Genomic DNA, 17,567 nt, shown 5'->3' with positions numbered 1-17,567 from the left:
GTCCACCTATTTTCACATCTTGCATGCCCTGGGTAAGTGAATTTGCTCTCTTTGCCTTGAATTTCTGCAAAAATATTCATCTTAGTAGCCTCATTATTACTATTTTAAATTATTGTTCTAAAATAGCCCCCCAAACTCTCAGTCCTCATGGGCCCCCTTCCCACCCACCACCCTCCCACCCCCTGCCCTGCCTCTACGGTGCCAGTCCCTCAGCTGGCTGATGTCCAGGGTGGCTGCCACCTCACAGCCAGGTGCAACTGCCGAGCGGCTCAGCAGGTTTTTCCTCTCAGCATGCTGTGGGCACCAAGTTGTCCTCTCCCCGCCTCGGCTGGGCCCGGCCCTTCTAAGCTTGGGTGCTCCTCACTGCTAGTCCCAGCCAGTGGAGGACAGGCACTGCGTCAGGATGCCCAGCATCTTTGCCTACCAGAGCTCTGAGGTGGACTGGTGTGAGAGCAACTTCCAGTACTCAGCACTGGTGGCGGAGTTCTACAACACGGTGAGGGCCCAGTGGCAGGGAGGGCTGGAGGTGGGAGAGTCCCCCCAGGCAGGGGTTCAAGCCCCGACTTCCAAATGCCTTCACTGGGGAATCTTGTTTGAGCAGTTTGCCTCGATGAGCCTCCCTTTGCTCATCTATTAGGCAAGGGAACCAGCTTTCATTCATTCATCTGGGCACATTCTCCGGATTTTGTGGTAAGTTTTGGAAATGGCTAAGCCAGCCTCTGTTCTCCTGGCATGGAGAACACCTGTATGGCTCCAGGCATTTACAACCCAGAGGAGCACCCAGAGGGGGAGGGAGTGGATCAAGGAGGGCTTCCTGGAGGAGGTGAATGTATCAAATTTGCTCTCCCTAGCCTAGGTTGACCAACTCATCTGAGGCTGCTGGATATTGTCTTAGTTTTAGCGTTGGAGTCCCACATCCCTGGAGACCCTTCAGATTTGGGCACACCAGGAAATGGTCATTCTTTCTTCTGGTCCCTGTTAAGGAGGCTGGCCATATTGGAAGAGCTTGAAAAATCTTGGATACCTAAATACCAATGGCAACTAACCCAAGCTCAAGAGATGCAAACAGCCAAAGATCCATGCAGCTATGGGATCTCTATGTGGGGGTAGGGCAGGTGCTGACCCAGAGCTCCCAGGATGTCAGGAATTTGATGAAAGTGCTTGCTCTGTGCCCTACACATAGTATATGCTCAATAAATGGTGAGCAATGAAATCATACACATAGTGGTCTTTACTGAATACTTACTGTGTGCCAGGCACTGTACTAAATATTTTACATGAAAAAAAAAACACCTCATTTTAATCCTTGCAATAATACAATATATATTACAGGGAGATCATCCCATTTACTGGTGAGGAAACAGCATTCAGGGAAGTTGCAGGTTATGTCTAGGGTCGCCCTGGTGGTTAGAGACAGGACTTGAAGTTGGTGCATCCAGAAGAGTTTTTTTTTTTTAAAGATTTATTTATTTATGCATACAAGAGCTGCGGTACAGGCTAGAGATGGGGCGGGGGGGTGAGAGGATTCACCAGAGACAGTGGGGAACAGAACAGGCAGATTGACTGAAATACACTGCTGAGGGGAGCAGCGGGTGAGGCAGGAGAGGTCTGCCGCGCCATGTGGGTTTCTCCCTGGCCATCCGCGGATCGAACTCGTGCTGCAGAGGCTGCAGATTGCTTCATAGTGCAGTGCTTAACCCCTTGTGCCACCAGGGAGGCCCCAGAAGAGGTTTTGGTAGGGGTAGGAGCTTAGTTTGTGGAAGTTTGGTTGCTCTGACTCTTCTACCTCTGGCCTTACCATTTCCTGGAGCTGAGAGGTGGGAGTTGAAGAGTCCCTCTTTTTTGTTCTTCCTGGTCAGAGGTATTGGCCCCAAAGATGAGAGTCCTCAGTAATCTCACCTGTGAAATGGGAAGGGCTGAAAGTGCTGATCCCTCGTGAGTGAGGAAAGAGTTTGGGGTTGTGAGACTCTTGTCTCTGAACTGCTGCTAGTCCTGCAGTCCAGAATGTTCTATGTTCAACACACTCCCAGGTGGGGAAGGTGCCCAGAGAGGGCTGACTTCTCTGACCACGCACTCTCATACAAGATTCTGTAGTAAACATGGGCATGTTAACATAGTGCAGCTTTCTGTGGGCAACTTGTCAAACTGCATTGAGACATGGATTTATAAATAAGCTCCTCCTCCCTGACTGCATCATTGCAAATAGAATTTTCTGCAAAGAGATAATCCCAATAGGTGGCAAGATTTGGATACAAGTCATCTCTGAGTCACTTGTAATTGCAATAAATGCAACACAAGTCCGAACATTTTCACCACCATGTGGAGGGCTGGCTATATTCTGGCGAGATACTATACAACTATTTAAAAGCAAGCTTTTGATCTTGGTATATAAACAAAAGGCAAAACAGAGAGCAGACAAAAGTTTTTTAAAGCTCAGCTCACATTGATTTCATCATGATCGTCTTAGGCGTCATGATGCATAGCCGGGGAATCTTTTGCTTTCTTGATGCTTTGCTTGCAGGAGCTCGGAGTCTGGGTCGGGGTGAGGCAGTGTCTAGCCTCCCATGGCCAGGGCGTAGAGGACCCAGTCCAGGTTTAGGGGATCTTCGTAGAGGAGGGGACCCAGGAGTTGGGTTTTGAAGGATGATTCGGAATTTCAGAAGTGGGCGGGAGCCAGGGGAAAAGGAGCAGCAGAGAGAGAAAGAGTGTACAGTGTCCTGGGGAAAGGGGGGAGCTTAAAAGAAAAAACAGTTTGGGAATATGATGTTTCCGTGGCTAGAATATGATGACAGATAAAGATGAACAAGTTTGGAGGGTTTGAAATGTGCCCTGTGTTCATTGATGAGCTCCTTCATTCAACAAAAAATTTGATAAACTGACCCGTGCTGGGTGATCCTGGGGTCCCGAGGAAGCGCAAGCCCCCAGGCTACACAGGGGTGGGATTTTAGAATTAGAAATTGATTCAACCAGCGCCAGCATTACTTCATGGTAGCGGGAGGACAGGGGCCCACAGCGGCAAGAGGGGAGCCCTGGAGTGGGGGTATAAGGTCTCTGCAGGGTGGGGTGGAGGTAACCTCGATGCTTAAACAAGAATGAATGTTCTCGAAGGCATGCAGGGCAAAGGGAGCTGCATATGTCAAAGCCCTGAGGTTCGCCAGAACAGTCTGTCAAGAAATAGCTGGGGCCTGAGGCCAAAGATCCTGGACTGCCTGTGTGTGTGTGTGTTGGGGGAGGTGGGGGGAGGCAGCGAGGAGAGGGAGGCTAGAAGGTTTCCTGTGCCAAGTGAGGAACATGTTCCGTGGGGAGCCAGGGGTGACTTTTGAGATGTGGGGGGCAACTGGGATTTCTGGTTGCATTTCACAGAGGGGCCAGGAGAGCCAGGAGGCAGGTCAGGGATGTGGGAGGGGTTGGGTCAAGCTGTGGGTCGCTCCAGTGTCTACCTGTTCTGTGGGGCTGGTGGCCTCTTTCTGTGCTGCTGACAATGTAACAGTTTTAAGAGTGCGTGTTTGTGTGTGTGTGTGTGGGGTGGGGGGAGAGTAGCTTCAAGGCCCACAGGTTCACTGAGCTGTTGAATTTCTTTTCTGTGTCATGCCAAAACCTTAGAAGCTCCTCATCTCATCCGCTCCAGAAAGTTCTCTCTCAGATGTTGGGGTTTAAAACAAAAGGGTGTCATACCCAGTGGGGGAAGTTGCTTGTGAAAAGGCATGGAGCTAGGGGTAAGTGGGTGATGTCCCGGGGTGGCACACAAAAGGGACAGTGGAGAGCGGAGTGGGAGGTGTAAGCTGCAGCTCTCTAACCTCCAGGAACCTCCTTGCCTTCTCCTCACCTCATGCTGTGGAAGCTCTGTGCCTCTGTCCATCTCTTCCCTGAGTTCTGTGTGACCCAAAGGGAGACCCTGCCATCTCGGAGTCCCTGCTGCCAGATCTAAAGCCTCCCCAACTGCTTTCCTCTCATCAGCATTCACAGCAAAAGCACTTCATTGGGAGACATCTCAGTCACCAGTTAGCTTATGTGGCCAAGGCTGGGTCCCCAAGGACACCCCCCAAAAGCAAGGAGGGCATAGTCCCAGCCCTGAGGGAGGGCAGCCATCATTCCTTGAATAATTGCACACAAGAAACTGGTGACCAAGCTCTGACACAGGCCGGGTCCCAAGTCAGTGGGTCTCTCTGCACATCTGTTCTCCAACAAGCCGTGGTGATCCCCACCCTGCGCTGTGCTGAGCTGCCTCCTGGGATGAGAGAGGGGTGGCCCTTTATTTTGCTATTCACCCAGCAAGGATTGATTGAGCCAGGCACTGTCCTAGGCTGGGGACATAGTGGTTGGTGATGGAAGCAGAGTGCCAATGCACAGCTCTTGCAGCATAGGTTCAGGCACATGTGTACATTGGTTGTGGGCATTTTTTTGCCTGCACACAAAAAATTTATTGTGCCCCTACTTTGTGCCAGGCACTGTTCTAGACGTGGCAGAGGGGAAACAGTTTGCAGCACTGAACAAAAGAGCCAAACTCCCTGGCTCTGTGCACTTGGTTCTCTAATCCTAAACAGCAGTCTCGGGAGGTAGGGTCTCCATTTAAAGATGAGGAAAATGAGGCACAGATTGCCCTCAAACCCCATGAAGGTAAAGAATTTGTTTTAGGGTACTGCTAAGGTCCTTGAGCATACAGGAGGTTGCAGGATAGGTTGTTGAGTGAATGAATGAATGAATGAATGAATGTGTCGCCACCTCTGGGGCCAGGACCCAGGTGTCCAGGGATCAGTGCTGGGCTGGCTCTAGACATGATCCCAGGCGGGTGCCTCTCCTGCTTTGCACAGTCTGGGTGGGGCCAAAGGTTGGGAAACTGGGGGCCCAGCCCCAGGGGCAGGGAGGGAGACCCTTGGAATGGGGCGGTCTCTGATGCTATCAGAGACTCTGGAGCCAGTTGGGGCTCATTAGTCACAGGCTCCGCCCGTAGTTCTATCCTCCTTCTGTGTACTCAGGGGCATTATCAAAAACTCCTGTCTTGGTTCTGCTGGCCTCTGAGCTTACAGCAGCTCTACCAACAATACCCCTGTCATTATTCTCTCCTGAATCAATAGTAGCAGCAGCAACAGCAGTCATGGCTTTTACTGAGCCAGGACCACAGCCCTGTCATGGTCTTCTGATGCCTGGTCTCATGCCTCCATGGCAGATGATTATTCTCTCCCATTTCACTGATGGAGATGAGACCCCGAAACATTGGGTTACACATCTGGGAAGCAGGGGAGTCCCATCTTAGCTGTCATCATGTATCTAGTCTTTCAAGGCAGGTGGAGAAAAAAGCAAACTTCAGAGTCCTCAGGGCTGTGCAATCTCAGAGAAGTCATTCTACCTCTCTGAGGTTCAAGTTCCTCCTTGCCAAACATAAACTAGAAAGCCAGACCTTTCTCCTTTTCCTTTTTGGTAGGACAGGCAAGGATTAAAAACAATCACTGTGAAGCCATGCGATCAAAAGATGGGAAAGTACAAAGTACATCCTACCCAGAACTTTCTATGTGCAAGATCCCCTACTCAGTGTTTTCACATGTGTGACTGGTGATCCACCTGTTTTGAGATCGTGGTGACAACAAGTACTATCGAGCACTATATTCTGGTTCCTGAGGGTACGAAGGAGAAGGGGGTGTCCTTGTTCTCATAGCCAGGTTTAGTTAGAGTTCCAAGTGTGAGGAAGTTGAGGTGGTACAGGCACAAAGTAATCCTCATGCCTTGGGGAACTGGGCAGGCTTGCCAGAGAAAGCAACATCCTGGGTTGCTGCAGGCAGGGCTTCATTGAGTTTCCAGGGTTCATGTCCCTGTTCCAGGTTAAAGGTGAGTAGCAGTTGGCTTGACTAAGAGGAATAAATGGGGAGCAAGAGTGTCACAGGCAGCGAGAAGAGCATGTACTGACTCTTGGGGGGAAGAGGGTGACCATTTGGAGCAGCTGAGTTAGTCCTTCCACCCAGATGCATAAGGCAGAAGGTGTGGAGGAAGTTTATAAACCAAGTTTAAGAGTTTGGACTTTATTTATGGGAGTCACAGATGTGTTTTAAATGGAGGATTTGGAGTTTGGGAGATAGTTGGCTCAGCATTTTCAGGCATGCTGGATATGCCCCAGGGCTGGCATTGGCTCAAGGCAAGAGGGAACATCAGATTTATTGGGATTTTACCCACTCGTTATCCACAGACCCTGTTCCCCTGACAGCTCCCTGCCCCTCCCATCCTGATTATGATCTTGGGATGGTCAGTCAAGCTACTTCTCCTCCTCTGTCCGAGGGTGGGATATGACTCAGGCTACATGCTCCAGAATTTTAATCTTGAGCAGGGATGTAAGGACTGCACACAGTTGTTATCATCCAGGCCCTAAGAGATTGTCCATTAGAGGCTCAAAGACGTTCTGGTTTCTGTTTTCCTTGTCCTCAGCAATTTCTTTGATTAATGTAATATATGAATGAATGAATGAATGGATGGATGGATGAATGAATGACCACACACATTTGTATTTATAGTGTAAGTCCACCAAAATAATTTTCTCTTGGCTTGCTAATAACCCTAGCTAATATACTAGGGGTGATAATTTTTCTGGAGTCAAGCAACAGGAAGCTAGCTTGAGCAAAAGCAAGCAAAAACTCCCAAAGAAATTAACTTCCGAAAAGAATACACTGGACAGATACTGGGATATCTTGGAAGGTGGCAAGATGAGTTGCTTGGGAGATGGACCCGGGGGTGGTCTGGAGAATTCAGCAGCACAAGCGCTAACCCCGAGTATTGCGCCGAGCCTTGTCTCATTGCGGTGGCCTCCACATTTTCAACATCACGACAATGTCCAAAGGTCTCTTCGGAGAGTTGTGAAATGGTGAGACTCAATTTCAGTGACTTCTGGGTTCCAGGTCTGCTCCAATGTTCAAATTGGCCAAAGAGAAAAATCTGATTGCCTGGCTTGGAGTAGGGGTCTACTTCATTGTGGTGGGGGTTTCATGATACAGACAGGGCAAGTGTTGGGGAGGCCTCTGTGTTTTGGGAGAGCACACTGGGAGCTGGGCTGCCATCCTGGAAATGTCTTTGACCTTGTCCTTTGACCGGAGATCAACAAGGATGTTGGTGGAAGCATGGACTGGAAACCAGTTAGCTCATGTGGCCAGTTGCTGGGTCCTCAGATTCTGACCTTTGAACTGTTTCCACCATCCCCCAAGGACAATGATCAGCTTCTCTACAATGAGGAGGATGCCTAGCTCTGCAACCTAGATGTCCAAGACCCGGGTTCATAGTTGTTGACCTTGTGTCAGATGAACAGTTTTCCACAGTCACCACTGGACTCTATTTTTGATCTAGACAGTTCTGAGATATGACAGAGCACCCCAGGTAGTAGGGTGCTAGTTCTTTATTTTCTAAGATGGGATGCAGCCCTTTCTGAGGGTGAGATTTTACTGGGAGGAGGTCCAGGTGTGATTGAGTGAGCAAGGTTGCTGTCTGCAAATTAGCAGGAGGAAGACCAGGAAAACACTGGTTTCTGAGATGACCCACTGGTTTGCTGTGACCCAGATATGTCTGGGGGGACTTTGTGGGTTATCAGATTCCTGCATCCAGTTAGAGACTTTGAGCCATAAAAATTTTGGTGTGAATATTCTTGTGAACTTAACTGTACTTGTAAGTTAGTGAGGCCTGGAATCTTTTAGGCTGAGCCCATGAAGGGGCAGGGGACATTATGCTTATGTCACAAATCCAGAGATGGAGGCTTAGGGTAAGGAAGTTACCTTCTCAAGCTCCATTGTTCATGAGTAAGGGAGCATGGATCTGATTGCATGTTGTTTGTACCCCAAAACCTATTAATCAGGATGCTTTGTTTCAAAACACCTAATTAAAAGCAACTGCAGTAGAAAAAAATCTTAGAATTATTGTTTTAATGCAAGTCTGGAGGTAGATGGTTCCTGGATAGGTTAATTCAGCAGCTCAACATCTTCAAGCTACTTGGTTCTTTCCATCTCTCTGTTTTTCTTTTTTTTAAAGATTTATTTATTTATGCATACAAGAATGGAGATACAGGCCAGAGGTGCAGGGGTGAGAGGATTCACCAGAGACAGAGCGGGGAACAGAACAGGCAGACTGACTGAAATACACTGCTGAGGGGAGCAGTGGGGCGAGACAGGAGAGATCTGCTGCGCCATGTGGGTTGCTTCCTGGCTGGGGATCAAACTTGTGCTGCAGAGTCTGCAGTTATCTTCATAGGTTGCATCCTAACCCCTTGCACCCCCCACTCTCTGCTTTTCTAATCCTAGAGATTTGTTCTCAAAATATTGTGCAGGGATTTCCTGGGGTTTCTGAGGCCCTTTTGGGGGTTCCTTGAAGTCAAAATTATTTTCATAATAATAGGAATGGTTCTTTTTCCTTCGCAAGGGTACACTTTTCCGAATTTTCCAGAAACTACATTGACATGTGATGACATTTTCTCTCTGATGGTCAAGGGAATGTGTACTTGTGTAGTTGGATGCTTTGAAAAGATCTTGCTTTCCATTTTTAATACAGTAAATCACATTAGCTATAACACACAAAAGCAAAAGCTCCTTGGGATCTTCAATAATATTTAATTTTTTAAAGATTTATTTATTTATGCATACAAGAGCTGGGGGTGTAGGCCAGAGGTGCAGGAGTGAGAGGATTAACCAGAGACAGAGTGGGAAGCAGAATACGCAGATCTACTGAAATACACTGCTGAGGGGAGCAGCAGGGGAGACAGGAGAGGTCTGCTGCGCCTTGTGGGTATCTCCCTGGCTGGGGATCAAACTCATGCTGCAGTGGCTGTGGACAGCTTCACAGTCCGAGACTTATCCTCTTGAGCCACAATGGAGGCCCTGGATCCTCAATAATACTTAAGAATATAAGCGGGTCTTGAGACCAAAAAGTTTGAGAACCACCATTGTTTGTGAACATTTGTTTTTGCTCTCCGTCTTGCTTCCTCATGGCTGCAAAATGATCACCACATCTTAAATATCACACCATGTCCAGAGATCTTTCCACTTGGCTTGATTTTGGTAAGGAGAACTTTCCTAGAAGATCTTCATCAAACTTCCATTATGTTTCATTGGCCAGATTTATATCACCATCCATTCCTGAACCAATAATTGACAATGGAAGTGACTCATGCCCTGGGGCTTAAACCTACCTTCTTGAAGGCAATGTCCTACTAATGCCTGAATGAAAGTCATAATTATGTACCCAGGAAGAACAGGGGTATATATAGCTTAAAATATAAGTTCAGTGGCTGTAGCAGAGACCTAAAATAATAATGAATTTATTATTTTAATAAATTTAGTGAATTTATGAAAGTCCTTATACAATCACAAACTTGGGCAATCGTTATCCAGGCCTGGTGTGAGAACTCTAAGGTGTGCCAGAGACCCAGGCTCCTTCTAGATGGTTGCTTTTCCATTTCTAGTTGTTGACCTCATTTGTATGATCCAAGAAGCTACCCCACCAGATCTGCATCTCAGTAGAATAGGAGTAAGGGGCGTTTTCCACTAGATAGCCATGTCACATAGAAGAAAGGGGGAATCAGATTAGCTTGTGCCAGTGGTTATTGGTTTGTGTTATTCCTTTGCCAGTTGTTTGCCCCTTATGGGTCTGGGGCTTTGGCCTCCCCAGAAGGATGTGTTCTCTGAATACTGAACCAAATCACAGTTTGGTTAAGGAGGAAGAAGGGAGTGTGACTGTCTCTGTGCTCCCTCCCCACTCTGCTGTAACTGCCGTGTTCTCGCTGGTTATTGTTATTACTTTGACTTGTGTCATTCATCACTCATTGATTAACACCTATGAAGTTGTTTCTGCTGCTGTGGTAAGCAGGACTCTGTTACTTCTCACTGAAACTCACATGTGATGTGATTTCAAACTCCAGATTCTCCACTTACTGAGTGGGTGACCTTGGTTGGGCCATTTGACCACTCTGAGAATCAGTATCTCCTTCTATAATGTTGTGGTACCAATACTTATCTGGGATAAGATTCTGGGAATAGGGGCCTCACTGGTGGCTGAGGGGCTAGGTTTCAATGCTATCACCACTATGGCCTGAGTTCGATCCCTGGCCAGGGAGCCGACCCACATATGGCACAGCAGACCTCTCCTCTCACATACTGCTCCCCTTAGCAGTGTATTTCAATAAATCTGCCTGTTCTGCTCCCTACTCTGTCTCTGGTGAATCCTCTCACCCCCACACTTCTGACGTACACCCCAGCCCTTCTATGCATAATTAAATACATACATCTTAAAAAAAAGATTCTGGGAATAATAAACCTTGCCTAGAAGATAGTCTATAGTCTGCATAGGGAGACAGGTAACTAAAATGCCCGGACCACCTTAGTAAACAGCATAGCTGTGCAATGATGGCATTCTGAACAAGGTGCAGCCACATCCACAGGCCTCCACATCTCCTTGCCTCCCCCAAGAAGTCTTTCCTAGCTATCCCAGCTCACAGCAATATTACTTCTTTGTCTCAGCTAGCCAATGCTGCCTAACAAATCACCCTTAAATTTAGTGACTTGAACCAATTACCACTTTTATTTTGCTCATGAGTCTATAAGCTGGTTAGCATTTAGCAGGGATAGTTTATCTCTGCTCCACTTGCCATCAGTTGGGGTGACTTGAAGTTGGGGGACAGTGGTAAATAACCAGGGAAGAATCAATCATTGGGGAACTGGAAAAGTCCCATCATCTCTCTCAGTCTCTCTGTGGCCTCTCCAGCATGGCGACCTCAAAGGTACCCAGTCTTCTTGTATGGAGGCTCAGAGTTCCAAAGTCTCACACCCTGAGATTGTCACATGGAAGCCATAGCCCTTTATATGACCTAACCTCGAAGCCATGCAGCATCATTTCTGCTTCATGCCACTTGTTGGAGAGTCACAAGGATATTGCTTTGTCTTTCCTTGTCTGTAAGGCCTTGGCTAACTCAGGACCACCACCTATTTCAGTTCACAGCAAGTAAAGGACCAGCCTTAAAGAGCTTCTTAAGGACTGACCTGGAAATGATAGATTCAAAAACATCCCTAACCTTTTAACCAGACCAAGATCAAGGTCACAATGAACTACAAAGAAGGCTGGGAAATGTAGTCTTTAGTTGAGTAACTGTGAGCCCAAGTACAACTGGGGTGATACTATATCTGAAAGGAAAAATGGGGAAATATATGTAGGAGGTTAGTAGATCATCTTTGCCACACTTATTGATGAATGAATGAACCCATAGAAAAATGGAATGTGTAAAGGATCTATTGATAATGGTTGGCTGTCCAGATGAAAGATGGACAAACCTGGGTTGATCAATGACCTTTAATTAATTAATTGATTAATTAATGAAAGGAATTGCCTTTAATTAATTAATTAAAGGTGGCAGGTAACTGGTTGGCTAATGACTCAGGAATGAACAGAGGGGCCGCCCTCCTCTGCCTCCCCTGTTTGAAAACATCATTCTCTTCTTCAGTTCAGCAATGTCACTTTCCTCATCTTTGGGCCTCTCATGATGTTTCTGATGCACCCCTATGCCCAGAAACGCTCCCTCTACATTTATATCACCTGGATCCTCTTCATAGTCATAGGTAGGTGGGGGTCTATGACTGTGGGGTGGTGGGGGCGGGAAGGGGCAACCACCATGACCTTCTGCCTTTTGTCTCTTCTTCCAGGTCTGTTCTCCATGTACTTCCACATGACGCTCAGCTTCCTGGGCCAGATGCTGGATGAGATTGCTATCCTGTGGCTGCTGGCCAGTGGCTACAGCATATGGATGCCCCGCTGCTACTTCCCTGCCTTCCTAAGGGAAAACAGGTAGGACAGGGCCACCCTCTGGCAGGGTGGGACCTGACCTCTCTGTTGATCCTGCCAGGTCCCCTCCTGAGTCCACTTGGGAGCCTTGGAATCCCTTCCCTGACCACCCTTGGATTTTGTCCTTACTCTGCCTTTCTTGACAAGCCCCTTGTCTGACTGTGCTTGAGTCCCTGGAAATCCTCTCCTTATCCATGTTTTTAGAAAATCTTTCTCCTAATCCCACTTGGGCCACCTGGAACCTTGCATAGACCCTGTCAGAATCCATCTGGGGATCCTAGGACACCGTGCCTAAGCTTATCTGGGCCTCTCCCATGAGCCTATCACTGGGGTTTCCTAAAATATTTCATCTTATCTTTCTAGGCCTCTCTATTCACCCACTGGAAACTCCTCATCCTACCTGACCCACCCAAGGCTTCCAGGATCACACTGCCTTTCCTAAATCCCTCAGTTGACCTCACTTGGGCCCTAGCAGCCTCTTCTAATCTAAGTCCTCTCATGTCCCCTGAGACTCTTCATCATCTAGCCTATGCCCTTCCTACAGGTTCACCTGGACCCTGCCTGAGCCCACTGAGGCTCCCTGAATCCTCTGAGAGCCCACCTGGAAACCTCAAAACTATTTTTTGAGCTCAGTTGGGCTCCCTAGAACCCCTACTCTTTTCTCATACATCTCTGCCACAGGAACTCCACATGACCCTCCCAACATCTCCTCACACCCACCTCCCTACAGCTTAGCCCTTCCCCCCGCAGGCTGCAGTTCTCACTCCTGGTCATCATCACCACCGTGGTCAGCACCTTCCTGTCCTTCCTGAGACCCACAGTCAACGCGTACGCCCTCAACAGCATCGCCGCGCACATCCTCTACATCGTGGTCCAGGAGTACAAGAAGTGGGTAGCAGCTGAGGTGGGGGGGAGGGAGTCCTACCGCCCTTCCACAGTGCTCTACCCATACCCACCGTGTTCTCACTGGTGCCCACTGGTGCCAGGCTCACCTGCCGAGGAGGGGCAGGGCCAGGAAGTGTGACATTGTACCTAAGACTATCTGACTGCAGAGCTTGTCCCTTTCCTTGTGACCCCCGCCCCCCGGTGTGCATCAAGCAGAGAGCGCTGCACCATGAACCTCCATGCCCGCTAGGCAGTCCCAATACCATCAGCATTTTGTCAGCCTCCATTCCCTCCAGATTTCATATAAGGCCACCCATTAACTTTCCAGGATTCAACTCTCCTGATAAATATTATTAACTCAAGTGAAGTCTTAGCAGTATACAGAAAAGGTTCTCAAATGGGGCAATTTGAGGAGAGTTGAATAAGGTGTTATTTGCAACGGAGAGGGAAGGGCATAGGAAAACCACTGGGGATCATTTAGAACTGCAGTGCTAATAAGAATGGGATTCTGTGACCACAGGTGACCTGGGCTGGGCAGTGGTGGAGGGAGTAATTGGAAGAATCTGAAGGGAGAAAGCCTGTTGGAGAAGGTCTCATTTGCAGGAGATGTGATCTCCACGCAGCCAGCCTGAGCCAACTCCACAGTACTCCTCCCCCGCCCCACACACACCCTTTTGGCTTCTCCCACTCATCAACCTACGTGGAAACCATTGGCCAACCCAACCGGACCCCAAGGACAAGGAAGTACCTGGATTTCTGCACAGTCCGGTCCTCCCCTCTTCCCCAGCAAATGGCAGAGTGGAGAAGCATAGGGAAGGATCTAGAGGGACAAAAGGACACCGTGGCTCAACAATTCTAACAAAATTAACAATACTTTCTTCAAACAGTCTCTACTACCCAGTTCAGATATTAGATTGTTCAGTTTCTCATAGATGCCTTCCCACACCTGGTCTTGCTTAAGTCAGGATCCAAACACAGTCTTTTAGCTTCCTCATTTCAAAGGAGCTCCTCCCTCCCTCCCTTTCTTCATGCTTCTGATTTGATCACAGAAACTCACAGGTTATCCTGCAGAACCGCCCACATTCTGGATATGGCTGATTGCTTCCTGTAGTGCCTTCAATGTGTTTCCTTGTTTTTTTGACTATTTTTTGCAAATTAATAATTAGACCTAGATTTAGCTTTACAAATTTCTTAATTCAGAATATTCCATGCCTGGCACTGAGTGCCTTTTTTTTTTTTAATTTAAGATTTATTTATTTATTTATACAAGCACTTGGTACAATCAGAAGAAGCTCAGGAGGGTGAGAGAATTCACCAGAGCCAGAGCGGGGAGCAGAACAGGCAGACTGATGAAGTACACTGCTGAGGGGAGCAGAGGGCACGACGGGAGAGGTCTGCGCACCATGTGGGACCCTTGCCAGTGGCTGGGGATCGAACTGGCACGGCAGAGGCTGCAGGCAGCTTCGCAGTCCAGCACTCAACTGCTGCACCACCGGGGGAGGCTCACTGAGTGCTTTTTGTTCCATCCCAGTAGGACTCCATAATGAGAGGTTGTCCCACATTTAGTGCCGTTAAGGTTGGCCAGTGGATTTCAATGGTATGGTTCCTTCATATGTTTTCCACTAGCTTTTCAAATAATGATTTCAGCAGCCACTGATGCACGATACCTTGATTTATCATCTCATTAGGTGTTGCAAAAGGGTGATTTGCAGATTCTGTTATTTATTTTGCATTGATTAGAGTTCTTTCATCAAGAAAGACTTGCTCATCAACTTAGAAATGCAGTTTGAAAAGGAAACACAGAATAGGTGATTGATTCTTTCCCTTTATTGGTCAATTTCCAGAGTAATGAGTTGGTGCCTTAGCCATCTCTAGTACTGACTAATGCAGTTGTTTCTTTTCTTTTTTCTTCTTAATATTGTGAATCATGGATGTTTATATTTCTGAAGTGTTTCAATCTATTGCATTCACTATGGTTTTTAGCTTTTTATTTTGAAGTAATTACAGACCCAGAGTATGTAGCATAGATGGTAGAGTCTTATGCTGGCAATGGCTTATATAACCATAGCACAACTTCAAGGGGAGAAATTGACAATGGGACAACACTGTTAACTCAACCGCAGACTTCAGATTTTACCAGTCCTTATTCATTGCTCTTTTTTGATGTTCAAACTGTCCCATTTTATTTTTTTAAAATATTTATTTATTTATGCATACAAGAGCTGGGGTACAGGACAGAGGTGTGTGTGGGGGGGGAGAGGATTCACCTGAGACAGAGTGGAGAGCAGAACAGGCAGACTGACTGAAACACACTGCTGAGGGGAGCAGTGGGCGAGTCAGTAGAGGTCTGCCTTGCCATGTGGGTTTCTCCCTGGCTGGCCGGTGATCAAACTCATGCTGCAGAGACTGTGGATTGCTCATAGTGCGGTGCTTAACCCCCTGTGCCACCAGGGAGGCCCCAAACTGTCCCATTTTAGACTAATGATTGGCATCTGGTAAGCACCTGCCAAAGCAAGCACTTTAATAAAGGAGTTATTGCCTCTTGAACCTACTGTCTCTCTGCTAAGGGATACTGGGCTAGCCATGTTGTCCAGGAAACACAGATTCTGACAAATTGTTCCAAGAAATGGCACCCTTGCCCATACAGATACATGGTTCTCATGCACTGATCCACTGGCATAATTTACCTATACCCCAAAACACACAAACAGAGAAGGGATTTTTGGTTAATACTTTGGCGATCTGTGTTGCCAGCCTGCCATGTAACTTTAGGATGGAGCAGGGGCAGAACTTAATCTCCCTGGCTTGGGTTTCCTTACCTACACAATGGGAACAGTAGCATTGTTCTGCTGACAGAGTTTGTATCTGAAGGACTTGGAACTGCCCCTGACATCCTGTCTGTGCTCAGTGGGTATTAGCAATAAACAGAGGTGACACCCTTGACTCTTCCCTCCTCCCAACCAAATCCTCTTAGACGGAGGTGCTGCCCACTAGCCCTTCAGGCTCTGTTGGCTAAACCAGGCTCTAACCTGCCTTCCTCTTTCTCTAGGACGAACAATAAGGAGCTTCGGCATTTAATTGAGGTCTCTGTGGTTTTATGGGCTTTTGCATTGACCAGCTGGGTCAGTGATCGTTTGCTTTGCAGTTTCTGGCAGAGGATTAGTTTCTTCTACCTGCATAGCATCTGGTAAGCACCTGCCCTGTGGCTGGGGTCTTCAAACCAGAGAATCGTAGATGCCTAGAGCCTGGGGTCAGAGATGGGAGGCACAGACCCTGGGATTGAGTGTGATATGGGGTGGGGGCCATCCAGAGGTCAGGCCCAGAAGGTCTCTGTGGATGGTCAGGACCCACAAGAAGTAAGAAGAGGACCCGGATGTCTTGGGGGCCTCAAGCTGGCATCAGGGGCCTGGTCTGTTCTCACCACTTTGTCCTTGCATCCCATAGGCATGTCCTCATCAGCATCACCTTCCCTTATGGCATGGTCACTATGGCCTTGGTGGACGCCAGGTACGAGATGCCAGATCAGACTCTCAAAGTACGCTACTGGCCTCGGGACAATTGGCCCGTGGGGCTGCCTTATGTGGAAGTCATAGATGACAAGAACTGCTGAGTATGGGTGGTTCCTTGACTTCTTGACCAACCCACCCATGTCTTGAAGAGAGAGACCTGGACTAGAATCTGAGAGACAATCTTGGTTCCTTCCTCCGGTCTCTTTCCCATCCTCCTTGTGCTGCACATCCTCACCCCAAGTGGGCGTGGACGTCATGACCACTCTTTGTGACATTCTGATGAACCTGTGGGGCCGGCATTGCTCCCCTCCATGCCCCTGCTCTCTTTCATGTCTGCATTTGTTTCTGCTGCTCCCTGTTTTCACACGACCTGGTGAGGCTGGATCACCAGATGCTGTCATCATGTGACACCTCCTGTGAAAGACTTCAGGCTGGGGCTTGGTCCCTGGGTACCTTATAAATAGTGGTGGCCACTACCAAACTCTTTGGACCTGTCCTTGGCCACACAATATCCCTAGCACCTGGGGGACACCTCACAGAATGGACATGTTTTCCAGCATCTCATTCTGCACTCACACATGTGTGCAGACTCTCGCACATGCTCACCCATGCCCCTCCCCTGACTTGTGAGGCTGCCCCACTGATTTGTGGGGGCAACGTGGAAGCCTGCACTGGGTCATTGGGCACTGGGTCATGGGCCTCAGGAGGGAAGCTGAGGTGGCCAGTGTAGGCTCTCAAAGTGAGGAGAGAAGTCGAGGATGGTGGTGATTAAGAGCACAGGGTTGGGAGTTAGGCAGACCTAAGTTTGAACACTGCTCTACCATTTTGTAATTGTATAATCTTGGGGAAGTGATTTTTTCCTACCTCTGAAGCTTAAGCTTTTCTGTAAAATGGAAATTTTTCTTCCTTCATGGGATTTATGTGTGGAGAAAACAAGATGATGCACATAAAATGCTTATCATGGAGTCTGGCAAACATCCATCTATCTGCTGATCCTCCAATTTATCCATCCATTAATTTATCCATTCACTACCCATCCATTCATCCATGATCCACCCAGCCACCTACCCAATCCTCTGCTGACCTCCAACTGAACCATTCATTTGTCTATTCTTTAATCATCCATTGATTTATTCATTCATGCATTTGTTTATTCTCTTTACCTATTATCTTTTTTATCTATCCATTTATTCATTAATATTTCCATCCACCCATTGAACTTTTCATTGAACCATCATCCATCCATCCATTTATTCATCCATGGAATCATATATCCATTATTCATCCATCATCCATTTTCCTTCTATCCATTTATTTATCCAACTATTTGTTCATCTCTCCTTTATCCATCCATCCATTTATTCATCCATGCATATTTAG

General features: G+C 47.7%; 1 protein-coding gene across 1 annotated transcript; it reads left to right on the top strand.

Moving 5' to 3' along the window:
• The first annotated feature begins 403 nt into the window (after window positions 1-403).
• On the top strand, window positions 404-16,294 carry ACER1 (alkaline ceramidase 1). The gene is made up of 6 exons (XM_037504244.1): window positions 404-496; window positions 11,456-11,570; window positions 11,655-11,796; window positions 12,544-12,681; window positions 15,728-15,865; window positions 16,123-16,294. Exons 1-6 carry the CDS (start codon window positions 404-406, stop codon window positions 16,286-16,288), a joined length of 792 nt encoding a protein of 263 aa, XP_037360141.1. The 3' UTR covers window positions 16,289-16,294.
• The last annotated feature ends 1,273 nt before the right edge of the window (window positions 16,295-17,567 follow it).

This window comes from Talpa occidentalis, unplaced genomic scaffold (assembly GCF_014898055.3).
Source record: "Talpa occidentalis isolate TD23 unplaced genomic scaffold, MPIMG_talOcc4v2.1 talOcc4.12, whole genome shotgun sequence".
In the NCBI taxonomy this organism is placed as follows: domain Eukaryota; kingdom Metazoa; phylum Chordata; class Mammalia; order Eulipotyphla; family Talpidae; genus Talpa; species Talpa occidentalis.
Note: the sequence above shows the minus strand (reverse complement) of the source record. Positions and strands in the feature narration are given on the sequence as shown.